At 44.2% G+C, this 22,220-nt stretch overlaps 1 protein-coding gene across 1 annotated transcript in view; it reads left to right on the top strand.

Annotated features, from left to right (window-relative positions):
- The window catches only part of LOC126523609 (uncharacterized), a 29,940-nt gene extending 13,171 nt beyond the window's left edge, over positions 1–16,769 (top strand). Inside the window, exons 4-5 of the mRNA XM_050172204.3 lie at positions 7,049–7,294; positions 12,305–16,769. Coding sequence (XP_050028161.1) covers positions 7,049–7,294; positions 12,305–12,643 — 585 coding nt within the window. The 3' untranslated portion in view covers positions 12,644–16,769. The remainder of the gene's footprint in view (positions 1–7,048; positions 7,295–12,304) is intronic.
- The last annotated feature ends 5,451 nt before the right edge of the window (positions 16,770–22,220 follow it).

Below are 22,220 nucleotides of genomic sequence, written 5' to 3'. Positions count from 1 at the left end.
ATCTAAATACCTGGGAAAGAAGAAACTGTTTTTCTCGGCAACAGGTGCACCAAATTTGGTGAAATTTGTTTTTAAGAGCAATAGTTAAAATCTAGTGGCTGTTGGTTGCGAATTTTCAATTTAGGTTGTCAATCTTTTAGTGAATATGTGCAAGAATTGCAAACTTTCAGAAAACAAAACTGTCAAGTTCAGAACTGTGTAACTCAACAATACAAGGTGATCTCACAAATATGCAAATTGCACCTAATAATACATTTAAAGTGGACATTATTGATATATTATATATGGCTCTCAAGTAAACCATTAATATGCAAGTTGAACTTTTGCAACACCCTTGTAAACAATGTAACAAGTTAACTTAAGGTGAAAATTGACATATCAAATTTGTCCACTTTGGATGCTCTAACGGATGCAATTTACAGACCTACGATATTTCTTCTTGGTGCAGAGCTACGGAATTGTAAACTTCATGCTTCTATTTTTTTCCAAACGTACCAATTTCTGAAAATCGTTTTTAAAACATTCAGGTGCTAAATTGAAATTCCGCTTCTGACAGTCATTAGAATTTAGCTTTGTCTCTCTAGTGCAACAAATTTCATTAAAATCGGTTCAGTGGTTATCTCATAAAAGCATTTCTGCATTTTACATGTATTTCAATAGGTGGCATTAGAGTTGGGCCCGAGCTAAAGCTTCTTCCTAAAGTAAATTAAAAGCAGAAGCGAGCTTCCTTGTGGCACTCCAAATGCAACTACTAGTCTGATTAGATATGAAATTGTGAAACTGGAATGCCTGGTATCGATTGCTTAGAAATTGTTTGATCATTGCAGTCATTTTGCGATCGAGGTGCAAATTACTTATTTTTAGTAGTCGACTATAAGGAATACAATCAAAAGCTTTTGAAAAATCAACGAAAATGGCATCAGTCTAAACGGACGTGCGTTGTGCTGCGTGCAGGCCCGATACAAGCTCGAAAAGTTGCGCCTGCCATGGTAACTTTTTCCAGAAACCATGATGAGTGTTAAGAATCAAATTGTTTCGACTGAGATGGCCCGTTACCTGTGAGTATGATGTGCTCAAGTAATTTACATGAGATTGGCATGAGTGAAATTGGCCTGTAGTTGTTTGAGTGACTACCGTTACCAGATTTAAATACGGGTACCACATAAGCAGATTTCTAGTCGTCCGGTGTACAGCCAGAATTGAGGATTGCTGGAAAATTGAGGTGAGAAGATTATCTGAATAATGGCAGGTTAATTTTAGTATTTTGGCGCTGATGCCCTCAGGACCTGAACTATTTTTGCGTGGAAGGCGATTGATAGCGCTAGCCACACCGCGCTCTATGATAAAAATTTCTGGGAAAGAGCGAATAATAGCTGTGTCAGCGTCAGTGAATTATTCAGCGGAAATTCATTAGTGAAAACCTTAGGGAAGCGCTTACTAAATTTTTCAGCGCAGTGTTGTACTGGTAAAGTACTGCCATCCTCGTTCGTCAGTGCCGGTGCTGAGTGGGTATGTTTAGGGTTCACTACGCCCCAAAATCTTTTAGGGTCCGTTTTCATTAGGTTAGGTAGTGTTTCTTTAAAATATTTGTCCTTGGCTTGGAGAATGGCAGTTTTTGTTAAACCAGTATAATGTATTCGTAGTCTGCCCAATCTTAGGGACAGTTAGAGTGCCCCGCTTTCCTGTTAATTCTTTTCTTCTTGTTCAGGAAGCGTTTTACGACTTGGGTAAACCATGAGTCATTGGTTTTTGTAGCTATTGTTACTTTAGGAACACAAGCAGCAGCAATTTGTTTTAGGTTGCCCCCGGAACAAGCACCAGCTCTAGCTAGTCTTATGGTCGTCGAAGTGCTTGTAAAAAGCGTCTGCAAAAGCAGGCAGCATTCTGTTATTGTGTTGGCCCATGCGTGTAGTTTTAAATAGTTTGCATGTTGAAGTGAGACCAAGCAACAAATAGTCTTATGATGATTACTTATTTCTTCCAGTATCCATGTGTTAGTAATTTCAGGACTGTTGGTTCATATAACGTCTAGAACAATATCCCTTCGTGTAGGCACACATGCAAGTTTTATAAAGTTGCGATAAAGTTGCAAATGAAGGAAGCGAATACATTCAGGCTGATTATTATGACTGTGTAGATAGAATTGACCAGTCAATTTGCAGATAATTGAAGGCACCACCTAAGAAGAAAAGAGAATTCGTAAATTTTTGCGTAAGTTGGTTGATCACGTTGCTAAGAAAATCGGTGAACTCTGGTTTGGTGTAGGGGGGGTTGTGCCAATGGCCAATATGGCACGAGATCCAGACTATTTTCAAAGATGAGTCTATCGGAATTGGAGAAGGGTAGTACGGTTCATTAATTGCAGTAATCACACCGCCACATTAACAACTGCTTCTGTCTTTGCAAAACCCAAGGAATGGCATTGGCAATAGAAGGTCATTGCTAGCAACATTCTCCTTTTCAGTATCGATGATGATTTCTGCATAACAAGTATGGTGCGATGGATTTTAGAATGTCAGTCTTGTGGTACAGTTAAGTCTCGATATAACAAACTTCAGTATAACGAAATTCTCTATACAATGAAGTATTTAACTTTTCATAACCTCTTGTCCATAGAACACCATGTATTTAGGACCTGGGATTTCAATATAATGAAATTTTGCTTCCACCGCAAGGGAATGCCGAGACAAAAAAATGGAAACTTCCATGGACACCAAGTCAAATGACTGAAAGGTGCGTTTGCAAGCATCTGCTTGCAAACGCACCTCTCAAATTGTGCAACAAGAGCAACCGCCGCAGTGGAGCCGCATCATGTTCCGTATAAAGTCCAAGTGCGATAAGATCCTATCACACCCCGCACACTGGTGTACTTTAGGTGCGAGTGAAAGTGTACGAGGGTGAGACAAGAAAGATGGTGGCTTCACGAGTGCCGCCTCCCCGCGCGAGCAAATGGAAAGAGGGGGAGGGGAGCCCGTGCACGAGGGGTGGGGGAAAGGGTGAGTTGGTGCTTCGTGATTTCTGGCGCGCATCTCAGTTGTGGCTGTGCGTGGCTGCAAGCACGGCTTAGTGCCTACGCAGCTGCGCACCCTGTTTTAGAGGTAGTCTGCCGCATGTGCAAAGAGCGGGCGTGCCGAGACGGCGTGGCATCATGTTAGCTGTCTTCCCGCGCATTTAGTATCGGAGTGTGCGTAATCTCAAGTTTCGGTGACTTGTTGGAGCGGGAGGCAGACGAAGCATTCGCTCCTCACTGCCGGCGCTTCTCCTGATAGCGTCGTTCCAGCGTGGGCGATGCTATCAGCTGCGGGGTCGGAGAGTGCACTCAAAAGTGTGGCTGGCTTCGCTTAATTCGTACTGCTGATGTGAAGATGTTGACTTGGCATGAAACTGTATCGTTCATCGCTGACTCCCAAATTCATCAAAATAAATTGTTTCGTCATTGAAATTTGCTTTTTCCGATTGCCCGACAATTCAGGAAATTCTGCAACCCCTTTCTCTGTAAGAAAAATTGATCGGCGACTGTACTTATTTGCGTAACAAGTCGAATTTCAACACAACGATGTTTCGATATAATGAAGCAAATTGCCGATTTTGCCTGCTTTGTTGTATCGAGGTTTAACTGTACATGCTACAGAAATTGGCCAAGAGCAATGAAAATGAATCTGTAAGGGACAGGTTCCTGTGTTGTACCATTGAACCTCATTTGGCAGATCGTTCATGACCTGATGAAATGTGAACCACAGCACCCGCGGCGCTATCGAACTTGTAAATCTTGCCTTCTAGATTAAGTTTGTTAAAGCGTATGAAAAATGGTGTGTTGTGTTTGCAGTTGCTCTTCGCAAACTCTCGCAGCTTTTTTCATGCCAACTAAACATCTGGCGAAAAATCTTTAAGCCATACATTAGGCGACTATAGGCATTTAAGCTTGTTTGCATTGCACAGGGCTTCTGTTTTGGATTTAAAATTAGGAAGCTTAACAATGATCAGATATTGGAAATCAGAATGAAGCTGCACAAAACGATGTGCCCGTTGAATATTGCCAGCTGTTATCTTGAGATGATTATGAAACAGATCCTTGACGATTTGTTTTGTCTTTGTAACCTTCATGTTCAGCTTCAGGAAGTCCCTTGATAGTGAAATTATTCCTTCTCATTCTGTTGTTCATGTTGTCAACACAGTTATTTCATGTCGTTGTACATAGATTGACTGACAGCACCAAAGTTGTCTTTAAACTTAGGCACGCTGTTTAAAGTTTTTTTCAGTTGTGGCAACCCATGTTTTCAAAGTGGTGATATGTGTTGTTAATATGCTTCAAGATTGTTGTTGTTCCGTCACGTCATTCTTTGATCAGTGCAAGCACCTTCCCAATCCTAGGGCCTGGGTTAGCTTCCACATCCCCAGGGCAAAGCAAAAGCAAGGCAAGGCATGTGCACAGCAATAGCAAAGAAGGCCTAGGACAGAAGGCTTTGATTGCGGCTGATCTAGCATCAAAATGAATGTGACTGGAGCTCTTAGGCACCAGGTTGTCGGAACGAAATGTTTTTTTGTTCTGGTTTTAGTTTTCTTCCACTGAAAAAAGTTCCGTTGCGGTTCTGCTCTGGAACGAAAAGATAATGATACTAATAATAATAATAAAAAAAGACCTGTTACAGTTCCTGACAGTTTTGGTTTGCATTCAAAAATTTTTGAAGCAAAGTAACAATAAAAACATAGTATTTATTTTTTCTAAATAAGTGAATTATAAATTATGAGATCATGCTCAGTGCCATGAGTCAAGGCACTGAGCATGATCTCAGAAGCAGCAACTCATCGAGTGTATGCAAGACCGCTGTTCTGAACATAAATGAACATAAATGAACGATAGAACTTTGGTAACAAAGCATTGTACCGGTATAAAACTATAAGCTCTTTAGCATGCGAGCCCCGAGTTTTGCAATGGTGCCGATCTGCTAGTTCATAGAGTGGCAGGCTTAGATTAGTGGAGCACTAACTGGCTATTGCTCACACTATCCTTGCCTGAGATAGGAGCTTATGTGGACCACTGAGATACGCACTAATTCTGACATTGCCAGACGTCACTTGTTTCGGATTTGCAGACTTTCCCCTTGAACTGAAAACCGATCGAAAATATTTTGGTTTCACTCTGAAACAAAAAATTGATAATGTTTCGGTTACATTTTCATTCCGATCCAAAACATTGTTTCGTTTTGTTTTTTGTTCCATTCCAACACACTGTTAGTTAGGCACAGTGCATGCACAGTATGTGCATAGCTCGACACCCGTTGTGACACGAGGGAGAGAAAGTGTGGCAATTCACAGCCACATAAATTAGCAGCCAATTGGCTAACCAGATAAACAGCCTACCTCTAATAGGAAAAGGCACAAGTCAACTATTTGCCACTCGTGGCCGCAAATCCCAGGTGGAGGGTGCTGGGCAGGCGCTTATAAAGGTCCTGGTGGTGTTGCAACCACATGACGTCACATTATGCGTCACACTCTTTACGGGCGTTCTGAAGGAGCCGGATGAGATGGCGACTGCACGAAACTATCGTTGATGTGCAGAATGCAGGCGGCACGGAGCACCTCGCTCAGGGCAAGATTCGTCAATCTTCTAACAGGAGAAGGCACAAGTCAGCCCTCTGCCACTCGTGGCTGCAGATTCCCAGTTAGAGCTACTGCTCTGCAAGCAGCAGCAGTCTTACCCCGTATTCAGAAATGCAATTTAAGTTGAAGCCCATGCTTTACTTGATTTAAACGATGCCTTGCGTTAACGTGCCCAAAGACGCTCACCGCGTTTCCTTCGGCACGTTCGCGACAGGCGTCATTTAGATTAGGTCAAGCATGGGCTTCATGTTAAGATGCATTTCTGCATACGGGGGTTACAGTTTCTTTTAATTCTGGCTAGCGGGAAGTGTAGTGCCACTGGCCATGTGAGTTTAATGTCATCGTGTGTGAGGCCGTTCCCAACATACAAAGAGACTGATTCCCATCAGATGTCACTGAATGTGCACTGGGGTGTGTGCTGTTTCGTTTCGTGGGTGTGTGTTTGTTGTGCAACTTTACAGGAACTATTTTACTATTGATAACTATACTTCACAGCACCTTTTTATGAGGACAACACTTTTTTTCAATGACAAACCTGCTGGAAAAAGTGCATGCCTTTTGTGGTGCGGTGTACTGAGGGTCGCCACATTTTCTCAGTGTATGTTTGACAGAAAAACCTCTGATGAGTTTAGTGAATCTGAGGATAATTTTGGTGCTGAGGAGGAATATGTTCTACCTTTTGAGGACTAGCAAATGCCCTCAAATGAGAAGGCTGAAGAAGAAAGGGACGATGAGGAACTTAGACAGAAAAGTTCTTGTGGTTCCTGTGGAAACTTGAGTGTTCTGCTGGAGCTGAACTTCAAAGTCTCGCAACTCTTGTTCTAGGGTAGCAATAAGGTTGGTCTTATGGCATTCCTTGAGTCATGCAAAAGCCATTGATGCCCTGTTTAGTGACTTTCGAGGAACTGATATTTTGCAAACCTTTGAAGGAAAATAATTAAAGGAAGCTTGCAGGAAATTAGAACCGAAAGGTATAAACAAAAATGGACCTTATATTGAAAATAGGCTCTCAACATTGCATTTATGTGCAAGTTTTCAGCACCATAACATGAAGGATAAAAATTAAAGAAAGATGTTTGGTCTAAGACTCATGTCTCCCTATCAGTTTTGTTGTAAAAGAAAAGCAGGAATGATAAGAATGGCATTGCTGTTAATGCCGACTTGGCTGAGAGGAACCAATGTGTTGAAGGGGAATGAGGAAAGTGAACATTCCACTTTTTGTATGACCGCTCGTACTAGATTCCTTTTAGAAAATATTTTCAGGAATACTTGGAATTCTTGCACCCTTCCCGAATCTTGCTTAGGTTAAACGAAAGTGTTTAGGACCCCTTTAAAGAAACGTTATGGTGGCTGTAGCATACACTGGTGCAACGCTTGTGTCAACTGCATTGCTGTGGTACTGCATTACTCAATGGGCTTTCCTCTCCCCTGATGGCTGTGTGTACAGATAGTCGCAGCATGTGAGCGGCAGCCGTTTCCAGAGCCCATGGAGGAGTCCACTGGGGAGCTGCCGCAGTTTGAGGACCTCTACCAGGTGATGCGCGAGTTGATGGAGAACCACGTTCCAGCCGCCCTGGGAGAATGCGAACTCTGGCTGCTGGGTCGTCTCCTGTCGACCCTTGGCACCATGATCGGGACGCTCGACCTGGATGCTGAGAAGGAAGCTCTGCAGAAGGCTCTCCTCTGGGCTGCGGTGAGTCCTGCGTTACCATCAGCGACTCGTTCGGTCACACACGTGCACCTGCAGGCGCACGCATTCACCTTCCTGTGCTTGGCTACCGGCAGGCAACAGACGGGACAGAAACGTGCTTAGAAGGCATGCACGAAGTGCAGAGCCCAGAAACTGCAAACTGAAAGACACTATTGGTCAAGAATGCTATTCAGTCTTATTAGTTTCAGGTTTTCGATCATTCAAAGTTGCGTTGGGAAAACATTTACATCGATGCTGTAGAAAAGCAGCCATGTGTGCTCACTCCCTGGCTGCCAGAAAGAACACTGCTTGTGCACGCTAATTGAGGCAGAGGGAGAAAATGTCTGTTGACGTTGACGCTCGCCTCCTGGCGGCATGGTAACAGGACAGTTCAGTTTCGTTAATCGAGGAATCCTGATGCAGTGAAATCTCGATGTAACCAACTTCAGGGGACTGCCGTAAATTGTTTGTTATTCTGAAAGATTGTTATTGTGAAAGCCCCAAAATTAATCGTTTCACCTGTCACCCTATCAGTTCATAAGTTCTCACCATGTGAGCTATCCACAGAAACGTCGCTGTTGGCTCTCGGCACCCATTGTTGCTATTTTCCATAGCTTCTGCCACCATGCACCACCGAAGCACCGTATAATAAGAGTGTTGTGCACAGAGCTGATGCTGATGCCTAGAAAACTACCGACAAAAAGGTAGTTCCATGTTGTATCCAAAGTGCTGTTTCTTGCTTTTTGTTTGTTTTGCACATTTCTTGCTGTGGACACTGCACCTGTCTCGGTCGAGGCAGACACCTGAACTATGTCAAAGTGCAAGCGTGTGTAGATGACACCGTCTGGACAGTCTGGAATTGCGACCATGTGGCATCCCCGCAAGTACGGAGGTTACATTTCACCGCGTGCATAGCTAGTATGGCCGCAGAAAGAAGCTCGAAAGAAAGAGGTGCACGCAGAAAAAAGGGTGCAAGAAGGAAGAGATGCGCCTCCTTTGCTAGGTGACACTTCTCTGGGCAGAGTACATGCTCGCAAAACCTGGTGTGTCGTTGCCTCCGCTTGCCCACATTCTTTTTTTTTCGGGTGCCATCTCAGCTTTTCTGAACCCATGCGCCGCGACATTCGCTCTCTGCGCCCTGTCGTCTGCCATGAAGGATACACGGAAATGTAAGAATCCCTAGATTTCGGAATATTAGTTTGTAGTACTGAGGCGTTGTTAACATTGCAGGGAAACTGAATAATGATCATTATTCTGAAAAGTTAGGTATTCTGAAGTTTGTAGCACTGAAACATTCTTGCGTTGAAATTATAAGAAGTCCTCAAGGGATTTCTGAAAAGTTGTTAATGTGGTGTTCGTAGTAACGAGGTTTTACTGTTTATGTGACTGCAGTTTTTTACCTCTGCTTGTTGAGTGAGAAACAACCGTTGTTACCATTGCCACGCTGCAGTGATGGTGAGGAACGATAGCGACACAAAAGTCACAAAACTAACTCCTTATTCAGCAAGCTTGTGGCCAGAAAAACGAGTAACACTGAAAGCATAGCAATAGTGGCGAGCACCATCGTCGGTCGTTAAAATCTGATCTACGGGTCAGGCACGTAGGCAGTTTACTGTCTTCGTTGCATAATGGTTGCGCTCGCATAATCATTGCACCCCTGAATTCTTTCGTCAAAGTTGTATATTTTTACTCACCTGATGATTCCACCCCAAACTTTCTGCTGCGAGGTTTGTCTACTGGTCCCGCTGACAATTATCGTGCCTGAAGGCCAAGAGTCATCCATTGAACGCCACATAAACAACTTGTCAGGACTCACCAAACTGACTACATGCATCAAACCGACATGAGCAGCCCTGAAGCAGGTGGACTGGCGAACAGCCGGCGGGTCACTTGGGAATGAGCATGAGCTTGTATTGGACTGACTTCAACATCTCACAGGCCGCCGCAAGAGGACAACTTTGAACAACATGAACTGAGCACGAACAAACGCATAGTGCTCATGAATGAACTTTAATACTGAAGAAGATTGCTACTTTTTCTGTGGCACTTAAAGAGCCTGTCCTGTATTGAAAGGGATGAGGGACATTTACTTTACCAACTATGCTGCGCGTGGTACTCGGGGCAGGTAACGAATCGCAAGCAGCAACAGCAGTAGCCACATTTAAATAGACATGGGAAAAGTGCATCGTATTGAGTTACCAAATTGTGTATATCTTTACGGCGCCGTTTACATTACAAATGGAATATTTGCCTACGCTTAACGGAAACATACTGTATTAGGGTATAAAAATCCCCAGCATGTCCACAACTGTTGCCATGTCCAGTGATAGCTGAGCATGGCAGTCTCGATGTCTATCTCCTCAAAGTGGGCCTCACTACATTAACGCCACCAGTCAAGTAACTTGCCAATGTTAATAATACCATTTCGACACATGTAATATACTTGCGAGTAAAAAGAAATTGCATGCGGTAGCTACTGTACGTGCACCTTGCTTCGTCTGCCGCCATTTTTGTCTTGATGTCCTGCACTTCTACAGCAGTGGCCTCCGGTTGGTTGGCTGGTTGTCATCCTGCAGCAAATGTGTTCACATAATTCCTGATAATGCCATATAATTTCCATCTTGCAAGGTGGCCACTGTGTTGACTGCGCCCCCCCGACCACGGTCCTTTGTCTTTGTTTGCTTGTGCTGCGTCTATCTTGGTGCCATTTTGCCACGGGGCAGTTATGCAAGTTACACGGCTGCCTTCAAGTTAAAGGTTATCGAGTTTGCACTCAAGCATGGCAACCGTGCTGCGAGCAGGCACTCCGGTGTCGACGAGATTCGTGTCTGGTCCTGGAGAAGTCAGCAAGACAAGCTTAAGGTAACAAACAAGACGCGCCAGGCTTTCTGTGTACCGAAGACCAGCAAGTTTCCGCAAGTTGAGATGGCGGCCTTCGAATATGTAAGGTACCTCTTCAAAGAAGGACACGCTGTATCACTGGAAATGATACAGAATCAGGTGCGTGCAATTCCGAGCAAGTAGGGAATCGTGACAAAAGACTTCCGTGCAAGATTTGGATGGACGACACGCTTGACGCGATGGAATGGGTTGTCATTGAGACGGTGGACGTTGTCATGCCAGCGGCTCCTGTCTTCCCATGAAGGCCAATTGATAGTATTTCACCGCTTTGTCACGAGGATCTGCGAAGATAAAGGCTTCCTCTTGTCCCAGATAGGGAATGCTGACCAGACTTAGCTGAACTTTGACATGTCTCGAAGCATGACTGTCGAGAAAGGTTTCCAAAGTGTCCTAGACAAGATGTTGGCTGCAGAAAATGATGCGCAGTGATGCTGGCAGTGACGGCAGATGGGTGAAAGTTGCCTCCTTATGTGACACTTAAGATGTAATAAACTTCTGAAGGGATACTTTCCCTGTGGTATCTACATACGGTTTGAATGATGGCAGACATTATGGTCGATTGAATAAAGACCATTTGGGCACGAAGACTGGGAGTTTATTGGGAGAAGTCGAAGACTTCTGTTTCCCTTGCTCCTCTTGGTGGATAGCTTTCGGGGTCACCTGGTGGACAGCGGTCGGGCAAAGCTGAAGGAAGTATGCACCGACATCGCAGTCATTCCAGGTGGCCTCACGACACTGCTACAGCCTCTTGACGTGTCCTTGAACGTTTGAAGGCTGTATGCAGAGTGGATGGCCACAGGCCAGCATGATCGGATGCCAATCAGCAAAATCAAAAAGCTGTCTGTAGAGTTACTTTGCATCTGGATCTTGAAAGCATGGAGCAGACTCTTGGACGAGGTGGTGGTTAAGAGTTACGAGAAGACCGTGCTATTGAACTCACTGGATGGGACTGAAGATGACTTTTTACGGGACTGTGACGCTGCCTTCAGTGATAACAGTGCACCCTCTGAAGGGGAAGCCTGCGGCGTCGACAGTGCAGACCCCGACTTAGAATAAGAGTGAGCCAAGTTAAAGGGATTGAATGAGAGAAATAAAAGGGTGAGGTACAATTCATGTAGTGCATACAGAATGTTTGCATTTGTTACAAAGGTAAGCCTTGTTCAACTTGATTTCTTAGTTATGCTCACCGTAGCCATCGTAAGAACTACAACCTTCTATTTTTTAAAATTATCGTTACTCATAACTGCATAATAATTGCACCCCAAAGTTAGTGTCAGTTCTTTATAGAAAAATAGTGTGATCATTATGCGAGTAAATAAGGTATAGGGCATGACTTATCGCACATTCTAGCGTAATTGCTGGTGCTCACGTACATTCTAGAATGTGCAACGCTCTTTACATCGTGCATGCAATCCGATTACAGGCAACATTCTGTCGCTGTAGAATCAGCTCAACTTTCCAGAAACTTCCGATGCAAGAAGGCATGTCTTGCACTGAGTGATAACTTTGTAGCAGTGGCTAGCCGCTGAAAATTGTAAAATATGACTTACACACAACCTACAGACATGATAGCGTCGGATTGTAATTTGAAAATACGAAAAAACATATTTCTGTTACATGGAAACTCAAAGCTTTGTTGTTCGCTTCGTATGAGATTGTTGGGTTGTTGTCAATCTCGGCTTCGGCGAAGCTTTGCACATTTATGTGTAGTTTGTTTATTCTCCTTTTCATGTCCCTCGCATAATTGTCTAGTAATTAAACTCTTGAGTGTTTTACGTTGCCTCCCGTCTCATGTCTGAGGTGCCCAGTTGTTCAGGCTCATCACTGGTGAGTGATCACCGGTAACCTCTCAGCGGTCAGCAGTTGAATCACCCCTGAACGCGTGTGGGTTGGGTTTGCTGGTTGCCCATTCCCTCTGTTCCGGAGAGCGCAGTTACATCACCACCATAATCTGACATATTTGTACCTTAAGAGGAAATTTTTGGACGTAATGATGAAATTTTATTGTCATGCAACACACTTCACATAGTGTGGGCCTTCCAAATCCAATACTGCACACTGCATCAAATCGATACCGACATCAAAAGCTGGAAATGTGTGTATACTTTACAGGCGCAGCCCGCTGATGGCTACTCAAGGTCCACTGGCCAGAATTCAGCGCAGTCCGAGTCGGCACCATCTGAGGAAAGTGCCCGGATCCATCTCAACTTCCCCAGCATGAAGGAGCGTAAGGACGGCCTGCGCTCCTCGTGGAACCCGCTCCAGATGTCCCCGGCTGTAATCCAGGGCCCATGGCCCACCATCCAGGAGTACCTGGCCAGGAACGCCTTCCGGCACCGGAGCGCCGAGACTGACGACTCGGGGGCGCCTCCATCCACTTCCACTGCCTCCTCGGGTCGTAGAAAGGGGGAGCTCCGACCTTTGGAGGCATTTCGTCCCTGGAAGAACTGATCCTGCCAGTGACCTAGCTGTCTTCGAGGCATGCGTTTCAGCATGACATGTGGCCGTTACAACACATGCTGTGCTCCCAGACATGATTATCATGAGAAGTGCTAACAAGGGCAGAGAACAAATATTATGAGAGCTTTGTGACGGTCCTTCCTTGCGCGATTAACTGTCCTGGCCAGCCTTTGTGAATGTGAGCAAATCCAGTTTGCATGTGCCTTGGTGTGTTTGCATGCAGCCTTGCGCTTCTATTTAAAAATACCCATAAACGTCCTCAGAGAGGGTGTTACATCCAGGAGGGGTAGGCTTACCTTCATGTGGTGTGATAAACAGTATAGTAAAGAAATAGCAAGCGTATTATAGTTAAATCATAAGTCTATTAAGGAAGCGTGCAGATCACCAAAAGATAAAGTGTAGAAGTTACACTTTATCTAGAGTGTCTACAGTTGCACATATATATATATTTTAAAGAAAGATCTTTTTTTATTTGTAAACAAATACAAGCATTGGGGTGCTTATTTAGAAGGCGGTCCCCTAACACACGGCTGAAAGGGGACCTGCTTTGCATAATTGTATAAGACAAAATGACACAAACAGCACACGTTCACTGAAATGCAAAACTCAACTGGCAGAAAGGAGAAAGTTTGGTAGTTAATTAATACAGCACATGTAGAATATCATTGATCACAAAAAGGCATTTGTGAGAAAAAGCATGTTGTTGGTATCTGTATTTAAGCATAACAAATAATAGAAATGTGGCTCATCAAAAATGTAGTAGATGAATATAAATCGTTATAGGAAAGAACATGAAAAATAAAGGCAAAACTGACAACCAGCTTCTGTGCTCAGCATGCAGGAGCTCCTGGTACCTTTTGGAGAGATGTGTGATGGCAGATTCAAATCCCTTTAGTGCATTATATGAATTAACTACACACAAGTGATAGCGACGAAGGAAAATGGCCACAGGGAAACCAAAGAAGCAATCAGAAAAAGCAGAGTGATTGTAAAGTTTATGAAAGACGTGCAACTTTGCATTGCTTGAATAAGCTTCATAAGCTTCATAAGTGACTTCTTAGTGCCGTGATGCTAGAATAATGTGAGTGATCGGAAAAATAATGTTCATGGCATGGTTTTGCACAGCTTCAATGTTATAAGTTGGGTAGGCCTCATCTAGGATCCCGACTGATGGAAGCTTGTTCTATTTTTGGACGAACGAGTGTAAGGTGCGAGCGGTCATGTATCTAGGGAGGCGCATGATTCAGTGCATGTTTGACAAGGCGGGACGAGCGGTTAGCTAGATGGCTGTTAGAGGATGGGTGTTGGTTTTAGCTTTTGCCAAAAACGTCATGGGTTTGTTAAGAGGAGGGAAGAAAATTCGTTTGTAAAAAAAAAAAAAAAGTTATGTCTCATGTTCAGCAAAGAAGGTGTTCTCATTTTTGTAGGTGTTTCTACAGACTTATTTTTTTTCTCATTGAGTAGGCTTCAAAGCTGCTTGCTGAACCGGGCATGGAATTGGAACATTTTATTTTGCTGAGAGGAATGTACTATGTGTTGATCAAGCTAATGAGCATATTTTTTAGCCACATCCAGTTATCTTCAACTGTCCTCTTTGAATAGATGCCGAGGAATTGGTTAGAGAATGCAGATTGCATTTTGAGCTCATTCTAGTAAAGTTAGCTTCCTTGTATTGTAACATCTTATGTACTTGTTGGTAATTTCGGTGTCTAGTAGATAAGACAGCCAAGCCGCTGTTAGTAATGTTGTCATAAGACAAAGTATTAGCAGGCGGCAAAGTTAAAGAAAAATTCAGGCTCATCTGTTAGTATTAGGCTGAGAGTGTTAGCAGATGAAGCTGTCATTTGTGTGGGACAAGTGATTAGATGGCCTAAGGAAAAGTTCAGACAAGTTTGAAGAAAACATTGCTTCCCTGGTAGGGTTGCTGCAACAGACAACATTGGCAATTAATACCTGGAAAGTTGAAGTTCCTGAGAGCAAGCACAATTAGAAAAGTGACTGGTTACTATATTGAGAATCATTTGAAATTCGTCTGAAAATGTGCTGCTCATTTTACGGGGGTTCATAAAATGCACCTAGTATAAGTAAGAACCTGAAATTATGTTTAGTTGTGACCCATAATGATTCTAAAGATGTATCAGTTGGAACATATGTGGCCCTAAACTGCTCTTTAACAGTCCGCAAAACACCTTCACATCTGTATTTGCTTTGAGTCACATTGAAATAGTTTTTGAATGCAGACTAGGTACTCAAATTCAGCAGATCGGGCACTGAGTCATCAATCCAGGTTTCAATGAGTGTCAGTGGCGATCCTGAGCACGAATTGATGGTGGATGGTAAATCCAGAGACTTATAGAGCATACTTGTAATATTTGCGAAGAGGAGAGAGATGCTGCCATCACATGAGTAAACGTGTTGAGTTGAAACGATAGGAGTACAATGGGAAGATGGCTTCTTACTATTGCGTGCGCATCAGTCTGCAGTACTCTAGAGAACTTGTGTTGTGCAATTTTCTCCAGTGTGCTCGTGTAGATATCAATATTGATATGCAGCTCGTTAAGACCGGCTCTACTCTATCACTTTATTTTCATGTAGTTCTAGAGAACTGCGGAAGCTTTCATCCTTTATCTCAAACTTCGTTGGTACATTCACAAGCAATGCTGAACAAAGCGTTGTTGAGCTTGTAGCAGTGGCTTAGCACCAACTCGTCTACCTTGTGATTTAAGTATTTTGGGATCGTCCTGTCTGAGAAAGAAAAAAACCCACCTGAGCAGTATGCCCTGGCAATGGAAGAAACTTTTGAGCCAAATTTACATTTGCAGAAATCCAGTACAAGTTGCTTGCGTGCCTCCCATGTTTCATTTTATCAGCATTGGTAATACTGTAAAACGACAAATTGCACCTACATTGAGCGGTTTTCTAAATTGTAGATTGTACCTTGAATTCTGCAGAGATTTTGACGCGGTTTGTGGCAACCCATGACCCGCTCCCTCCTCTCCCCTTGACACCTTCGTTACCATTTGCAACATTGTTGTCTTAATGGAGTTAAGTGTTTCATTGTAGTTAGGCGAAGGAGAATGACAAGCAGTGGCTACTACTTCGGATTCTAGTGCACTGTAACTGCTTCTAGTTTGCTCTTCAAGGTGAAATGAAGGTGTAATGTCTTACTTACAGTTTCAAGAATGCTTGTGCTGTTAGCCTCAAGCATTTGAGTGGCATTATGCACAAGTTAAGAATGTTATCTTTGAGGCTCTGTCACTGGCCCAGGGCTTAGATCTATGTCACCCCAAAGGAGTAAAAAACACCACAGGTGCATAACAGAGGCACAAAAATGTTTTAAAGAAGTGGGTGGCCACGAAACTGCCATAAGGCACACACCATTGTCACTACAGCTGCAGACGTCGTGCAACGAACCTGCAGAAGCACGAAGTACTAAATGTGGCATCCCGTGCAAAGCAATGCTTTGGCTCCTTAGTATGTGTGAAGATAGCGCACATGAAGGCCGAGTAGGACAGCAGCACTAAAGTTGAACTTGTTTACCAAAGCTTGCAATGCTCTCGTAAGACACCAAATGGCATTTGCAGCTTGTGAATGCATAGGTGGCCTGTTGTTGACGTGCATTGTGTTGTGGTTTTGCCACATACTAGTATTTTGGAGGCAAAGGGTAGTGTCTCACCTTGGCATACTATAGTAGCAAGGCACCAATCACACATACTTGACCTAGGTGATGTCTGGTGATTACACGTGGCAATAACGGACCGTGCTGTGCTGAAACATCGTTGTCCCCACCCATTCGTTTTTGTTACCATTTCTTTTTGTCACTGAATACAGAGGCTACATATAGGGCTAGGCACCCTGTGTGGGCTCTGCGTGCGTTTATTCCTCCTCAGCTCACCAAGTGCAGCGAGCTTGCGGTGGAACAAGTGTGTCACAACTTGTTTGTTGTAAGCTTGCGTGGAGATCATCCAAAGAACGAGCAAATATTGAAGGCATGATTATTTCTGTTGCTTATTTATTTGTTGTTGAGGCAGCAGCACTGCTGTGCCTGAAGCATTTACCATTATGCTGTCATGAACACTCACTTTTTGAAGACAAAATAAATCTTCCGTTTGTTTGCTTCGTTTGTTCATTGAGGGAAAGAAGTTGCACTGGAAGTCCTGTACAGTTTGTTGTAAAGTGGCGCGAAAGTCCGCTGATACTGCGGAAATGATTGTCACATGCTTACTTTGTGTTTCTTTGTAAATATCCGCTGTCACTATCTGTAACTGACACAGGATTACTGTATGTGATTATAAGGCGGTCACAGTTTTAAGGTGACTGTCTAATTGGGGGACCTGAGGAAAAGAACTTAAGTGTACACACAAATAAAAGGTGATACAGAGCAGCCAACTAACTATTCAGACTGCAAGGATCGCTTGAAATACTGAATGATCAGAAACCCTCATAATCGGCGTGGGTTATATGTCAATTTTGCCTTAGGGAGTACCTTAACGGCGCCACTCGCCACACTGCTGTGAAGCCACATTACGAGGCAAAACTTGTGCTGCCGTGAAGTCGCACCTCAAGGTGAAATTCGCGTATAATACCCCTGTCAAGGCTACTCAACAATAGATCATATTCACACTATCAATCAGGTGATAGAGAAATGTGCGGAATATAACCAACCATTATATATAGCTTTCATTGATTACGAGAAAGCGTTTGATTCAGTCGAAACCTCAGCAGTCATGGAGGCATTGCGGAATCAGGGTGTAGACGAGCCGTATGTAAAAATACTGAAAGATATCTATAGCGGCTCCACAGCCACTGTACTCCTCCATAAAGAAAGCAACAAAATCCCAATAAAGAAAGGCGTCAGGCAGGGAGATACGATCTCTCCAATGCTATTCACAGCGTGTTTACAGGAGGTATTCAGAGACCTGGATTGGGAAGAATTGGGGATAAGAGTAAATGGAGAATACCTTAGTAACTTGCGCTTCGCTGATGATATTGCCTTGCTTAGTAACTCAGGGGACCAACTGCAATGCATGCTCACTGATCTGGAGAGGCAGAGCAGAAGGGTGGGACTAAAAATGAATCTGCAGAAAACTAAAGTAATGTTTAACAGTCTCGGAAGGGAACAGCAGTTTACGATAGGTAGCGAGGCACTGGAAGTGGTAAGAGAATACATCTACTTAGGACAGGTAGTGACTGCTGATCCAGATCATGAGAGTGAAATAATCAGAAGAATAAGAATGGGCTGGGGTGCGTTTGGCAGGCATTCGCAGATCATGAACAGCAGGTTGCCATTATCCCTCAAGAGAAAAGTGTATAACAGCTGTGTCTTACCAGTACTCACGTACGGGGCAGAAACCTGGAGGCTTACGAAAAGGGTTCTACTTAAATTGAGGACGACGCAACGAGCTATGGAAAGAAAAATGATAGGTGTAACGTTAAGGGATAAGAAAAGAGCAGATTGGGTGAGGGAACAAACGCGCGTTAATGACATCTTAGTTGAAATCAAGAAAAAGAAATGGGCATGGGCAGGACATGTAATGAGGAGGGAAGATAACCGATGGTCATTAAGGGTTACGGACTGGATTCCGAGGGAAGGGAAGCGTAGCAGGGGGCGACAGAAAGTTAGGTGGGCAGATGAGATAAGGAAGTTTGGAGGGTCAACATGGCCACAATTAGTACATGACCGGGGTAGTTGGAGAAGTATGGGAGAGGCCTTTGCCCTGCAGTGGGCGTAATCAGGCTGATGATGATGATGATGATGACCCCTGTCAAGCGGGCAAGTGTCACTCCCGTTTTAAGTGCACACTCCCAAATCTAAATGCGCAAGCGGAGTGTACTCGCAGAAGAGTGCACTCCGGTCGGAGTGCGTTCACAGAACGCACTTTGCTGGTCGAGTGCGTAGCCTCGTCACCAGCAGTTTTAACGGTACAAAATGTAATGCATAGAAAAAGGACACAGAAGTTCATTTTCGTTGTTGAGCAGCTTTTGACAAAATAATTGGAGCAGAACTCGCTGACATTCTGTTCTGGCAGGATCAAATACAGCCTCGTTATGGTGGCTACCTTCTAGCCACCATAGCCTCGTCGCACACCACCATCTTGGTCTGGATTGGCTAGGCATTTGTCTTGGCTGGCATTGACTTGCGACACTCTCATAATAAAAATATTTGATTTTTTTTGTTGAGTAAATATAGATTAAGATTTTTTTGTATTTATAATGCAACTAAAGCAATCACTTTTAAGAAGTCTTTTATTTTAATGTACATCTTTAAAAAAAATGATTTTAGTCTGCCGCGATTTTTTTTTTTTCTTTTGCTGCGAGGGCGCTTTGTTTTCCCCTTTAGCACGGCGTGGCTTATAGTGTTACTCAAGGTCCCGAAGTGCACTCCCCGTAAGTGCACTTAACTCGCCTGCTTTCAGGGGTATTATTCGCACACCGCTTTTACTGTTAAATTTCATGAACTTCCCGTGCGGGTTATACGTGCAAAAATACGGTACTGACTCACTTGCCAAGGTTTATTGGTTGGCATAATTTGTGCTGCCGTGTGAAATCCAGATCGCCTGAAATGTGGCACTGCTGCTTCCATATTGAAACAGTAACTGAAGCATATAAGGCAGGGGCGACTTGGGAGTCTAAGGATCATGGGGGAAAAAAAAAAGCTCTCCTTACATTCGAATAAATATGGTAACATGGGCACAAAAGCTTGCGAACAAGTGAAGAGTCGGCATTGCCGTGCATCGATACAATGGAATAGGTATAGTAATCACGTCATTTATGTAATCTGACTAGTCTTTCGGACTCATTCGATTGTGTTGTCACATAGTGGCGACAGCGACAGACAAGGCTGTCATACCTCTTTATTGGGCAAACTTGTGCCTGGAAAGACAAGTGACGTTCGAAGCACAACGATAACGCCAGGCACAGTTGTTAGTCGCCGAAATCTGATCTCGCCAAGCGCGACGGCTGTTCCCAGTGAGCTAGGTCGAGCTACAGGCCTGCACGGCTAGGCGGTTGGCGGCACGCATTGAAATATGTATGGCGGCGCTTCGCTGTGAACGATGTGGCCCGATTTTGTGGTAATGAAACGTGCTGACTGCAGTGAACTGATTATACGTTGCCCTCCAATGCCACACTCTTGGCCGAAATGCACCTACTTCCTTTTTTACTTAGAAGGAGCACAAATTGTGCCATTCAGCGGAGTACGGGCACTCGACCAAACAGTGTACATTTTGGCACTTCCTCTGGGCTTTTTGTGCATCTTTCGCTGGCATTCCGCCTGCTCTGTGAAAATCGCTGTGCAACTTTGTTATATTACTGCACTGTCTGCGAATCTTTCACTTGTTATTGGAAAGTCAGCATCCCTCTACAGTGAAGTTAAAGTAGCAAGATAATGCACACTTTACATAACAAATTTTAGGCACACGCCTCCCTTTATTTTATTTTCCTTTTCTTTTAAAATTTTGCTTCTAAGCACAAACACTTCAATGAGTTCAATTGAACAAGCTAGGCCACTGAGTGACAGCATGTTAGCATAACCGCGTCAGGTCGCTTCAGACAAGAATATTTTTATTGTGATAGAAATTATGTGAACAGTCTAAGCAAAGTTTTGCCATCATCGTTGCCATGAGGGTCCGTATATATTTAGGTATATGGATGCTATATGACATGCGGTTTATGTGGCTTGTATTGCCATGCCATTCTATGACTAAAATTGCTCATATCAGGTCTTACATCCTTGACAAAATAATTCCTCAGGATTTTGAGAATGGCAGCCGACAACCTAATCTCGTGAAACAAAACACCAACAGAGCATGCCTTTTATTTAAAAAGTTTTTTTTTTATATGACAATGTGATAGTAAAATTGGTATGATTGCGATGAATGGTAGGTCCGATAGTTGAACATCTTGCTCTCGACATTGGCAGTTGATCGTACTACAGCGCAAAGACCACAGCGCAAGGCTAAATGCTGATGTACATCGTCCAAAAATGCAGACCAGCTTTTGTGGCTGTGCTTCAACCACAAAAGAAATAGTCTTTAAAGGTATGCATGTCTTATGTGCACCTGTTAAGAGGTAGGGCGTAGCAGACAATGAGCGACGCAATCCACACATATCCTCCGAGATTTGTGCATGCGCAAATCTGGGAGGCTATGTGTGGATTGCACCACACATTTTTTGTGTGCTACGCCCTACCTATTTACAGGTGCGCGTAAGACAGTGCACAAAGCTCGGAGGCCACACTATTTGTGCGCAAATCTGGGAGGCTATGTGTGGATTGCACCACACATTTTTGTGTGCTACGCCCTGCCTATTTACAGGTGCGCGTAAGACAGTGCACAAAGCTCGGAGGCCACACTATTTGTGGTTCAGCCAGGCCGCAACTCTGCTCGATCTCGTGGCTAACTTGTGCACGATTCGTACATTTCAGCATAATTGCTGGTGCTCGTGTATGTTCGAGAAGTTGCGCCAATGTTTCACGTCACATGCAATCTGATTGAACAAATGAAATTTCGGACACGTAGGTGCGTTCGCACTGATTAAGAGTTAATTTATATATCTACTATGATTAGCTGGCGGAAAGCGGTCACCAAAAAACGGTAAACAATGCACACGTGTCAACATAAGGATCGTGGCAGCACCCTGTGCATAGGTTAGTTATGGCGATGGTTTCAAAAACCACTGTAGTGAATCCAGTGTCGTGATGTTCCGCAAACAAGAACCAGATGTGCTCAACCCGGCTGGCACTTCAGCGCTCAAATTTTGTGCCGAGGTGGCATAGCGCACGATGCACTCTGGTCTAGCGACTTTGCCGTGAAATAAAAACATGTTCTATTCCTGTGCCGACAGCGCCAAACGCTGCCAGTCATGCTGACTAAACCATACGCTAGATTGTATGGGCGTCCCATTTTCGCGTAGCGAAACTGCGCCGTGCTTGCTGGAGTGTAGCTTACCCTTCACATGCTCTGATAGCGCGGCGCGCTGGGCCTTTGTCAAGGCCGACCCCACGAGCTGCTTTTGCCTCCATGCAAGCTTAAGGAAGAGGCACCTATGCACCCATAAACACTTTCGCGACTCAGCTCTCCCTCTCGAAGTGTAGGGTGCCTCGATGCTATCGCCCTCCCTACGCCGCGCGGGTGGCGGCTCGCAAGCATGGTGTGACCGTATTTTACACAATTTATGTGGGGAGAAGGTGCACTTGAGCAATTTTTAATGCGTTAGCATTCTTTGCGCACTTCGTGCAGTTTTCGGGGGCTGTGTTTGTATCTGTGTTTCTGTCTAGCCGTTTTTCTGCATAGCTGGGTCACTGGGTAGTTTGTGGTGGAGTGGGTAGCGCATTGGGTTGCTGGGCTGAGGGAACAGGTTTCGAAACCAACTCTCCTGGAACTTGGGTCGCCGAGCATGTGGCAACGTGCACATATGTGCCGCTCTTTGACGAACCTCTTTTACGCTGACGCGGGTCGCTCTAGATGCGGGACTGGGTAGGTAAATTTGATGCCGACTTGGAGCAATGGGTGTGTGCCACCTGGCCTGTGCTGGTCTCGGAGGAAGCTCTTTTATGTCAACTTGGGTC

The sequence above is a fragment of the Dermacentor andersoni genome, chromosome 6 (assembly GCF_023375885.2).
Source record: "Dermacentor andersoni chromosome 6, qqDerAnde1_hic_scaffold, whole genome shotgun sequence".
Taxonomy (NCBI): Eukaryota; Metazoa; Arthropoda; class Arachnida; order Ixodida; family Ixodidae; genus Dermacentor; species Dermacentor andersoni.
Note: the sequence above shows the minus strand (reverse complement) of the source record. Positions and strands in the feature narration are given on the sequence as shown.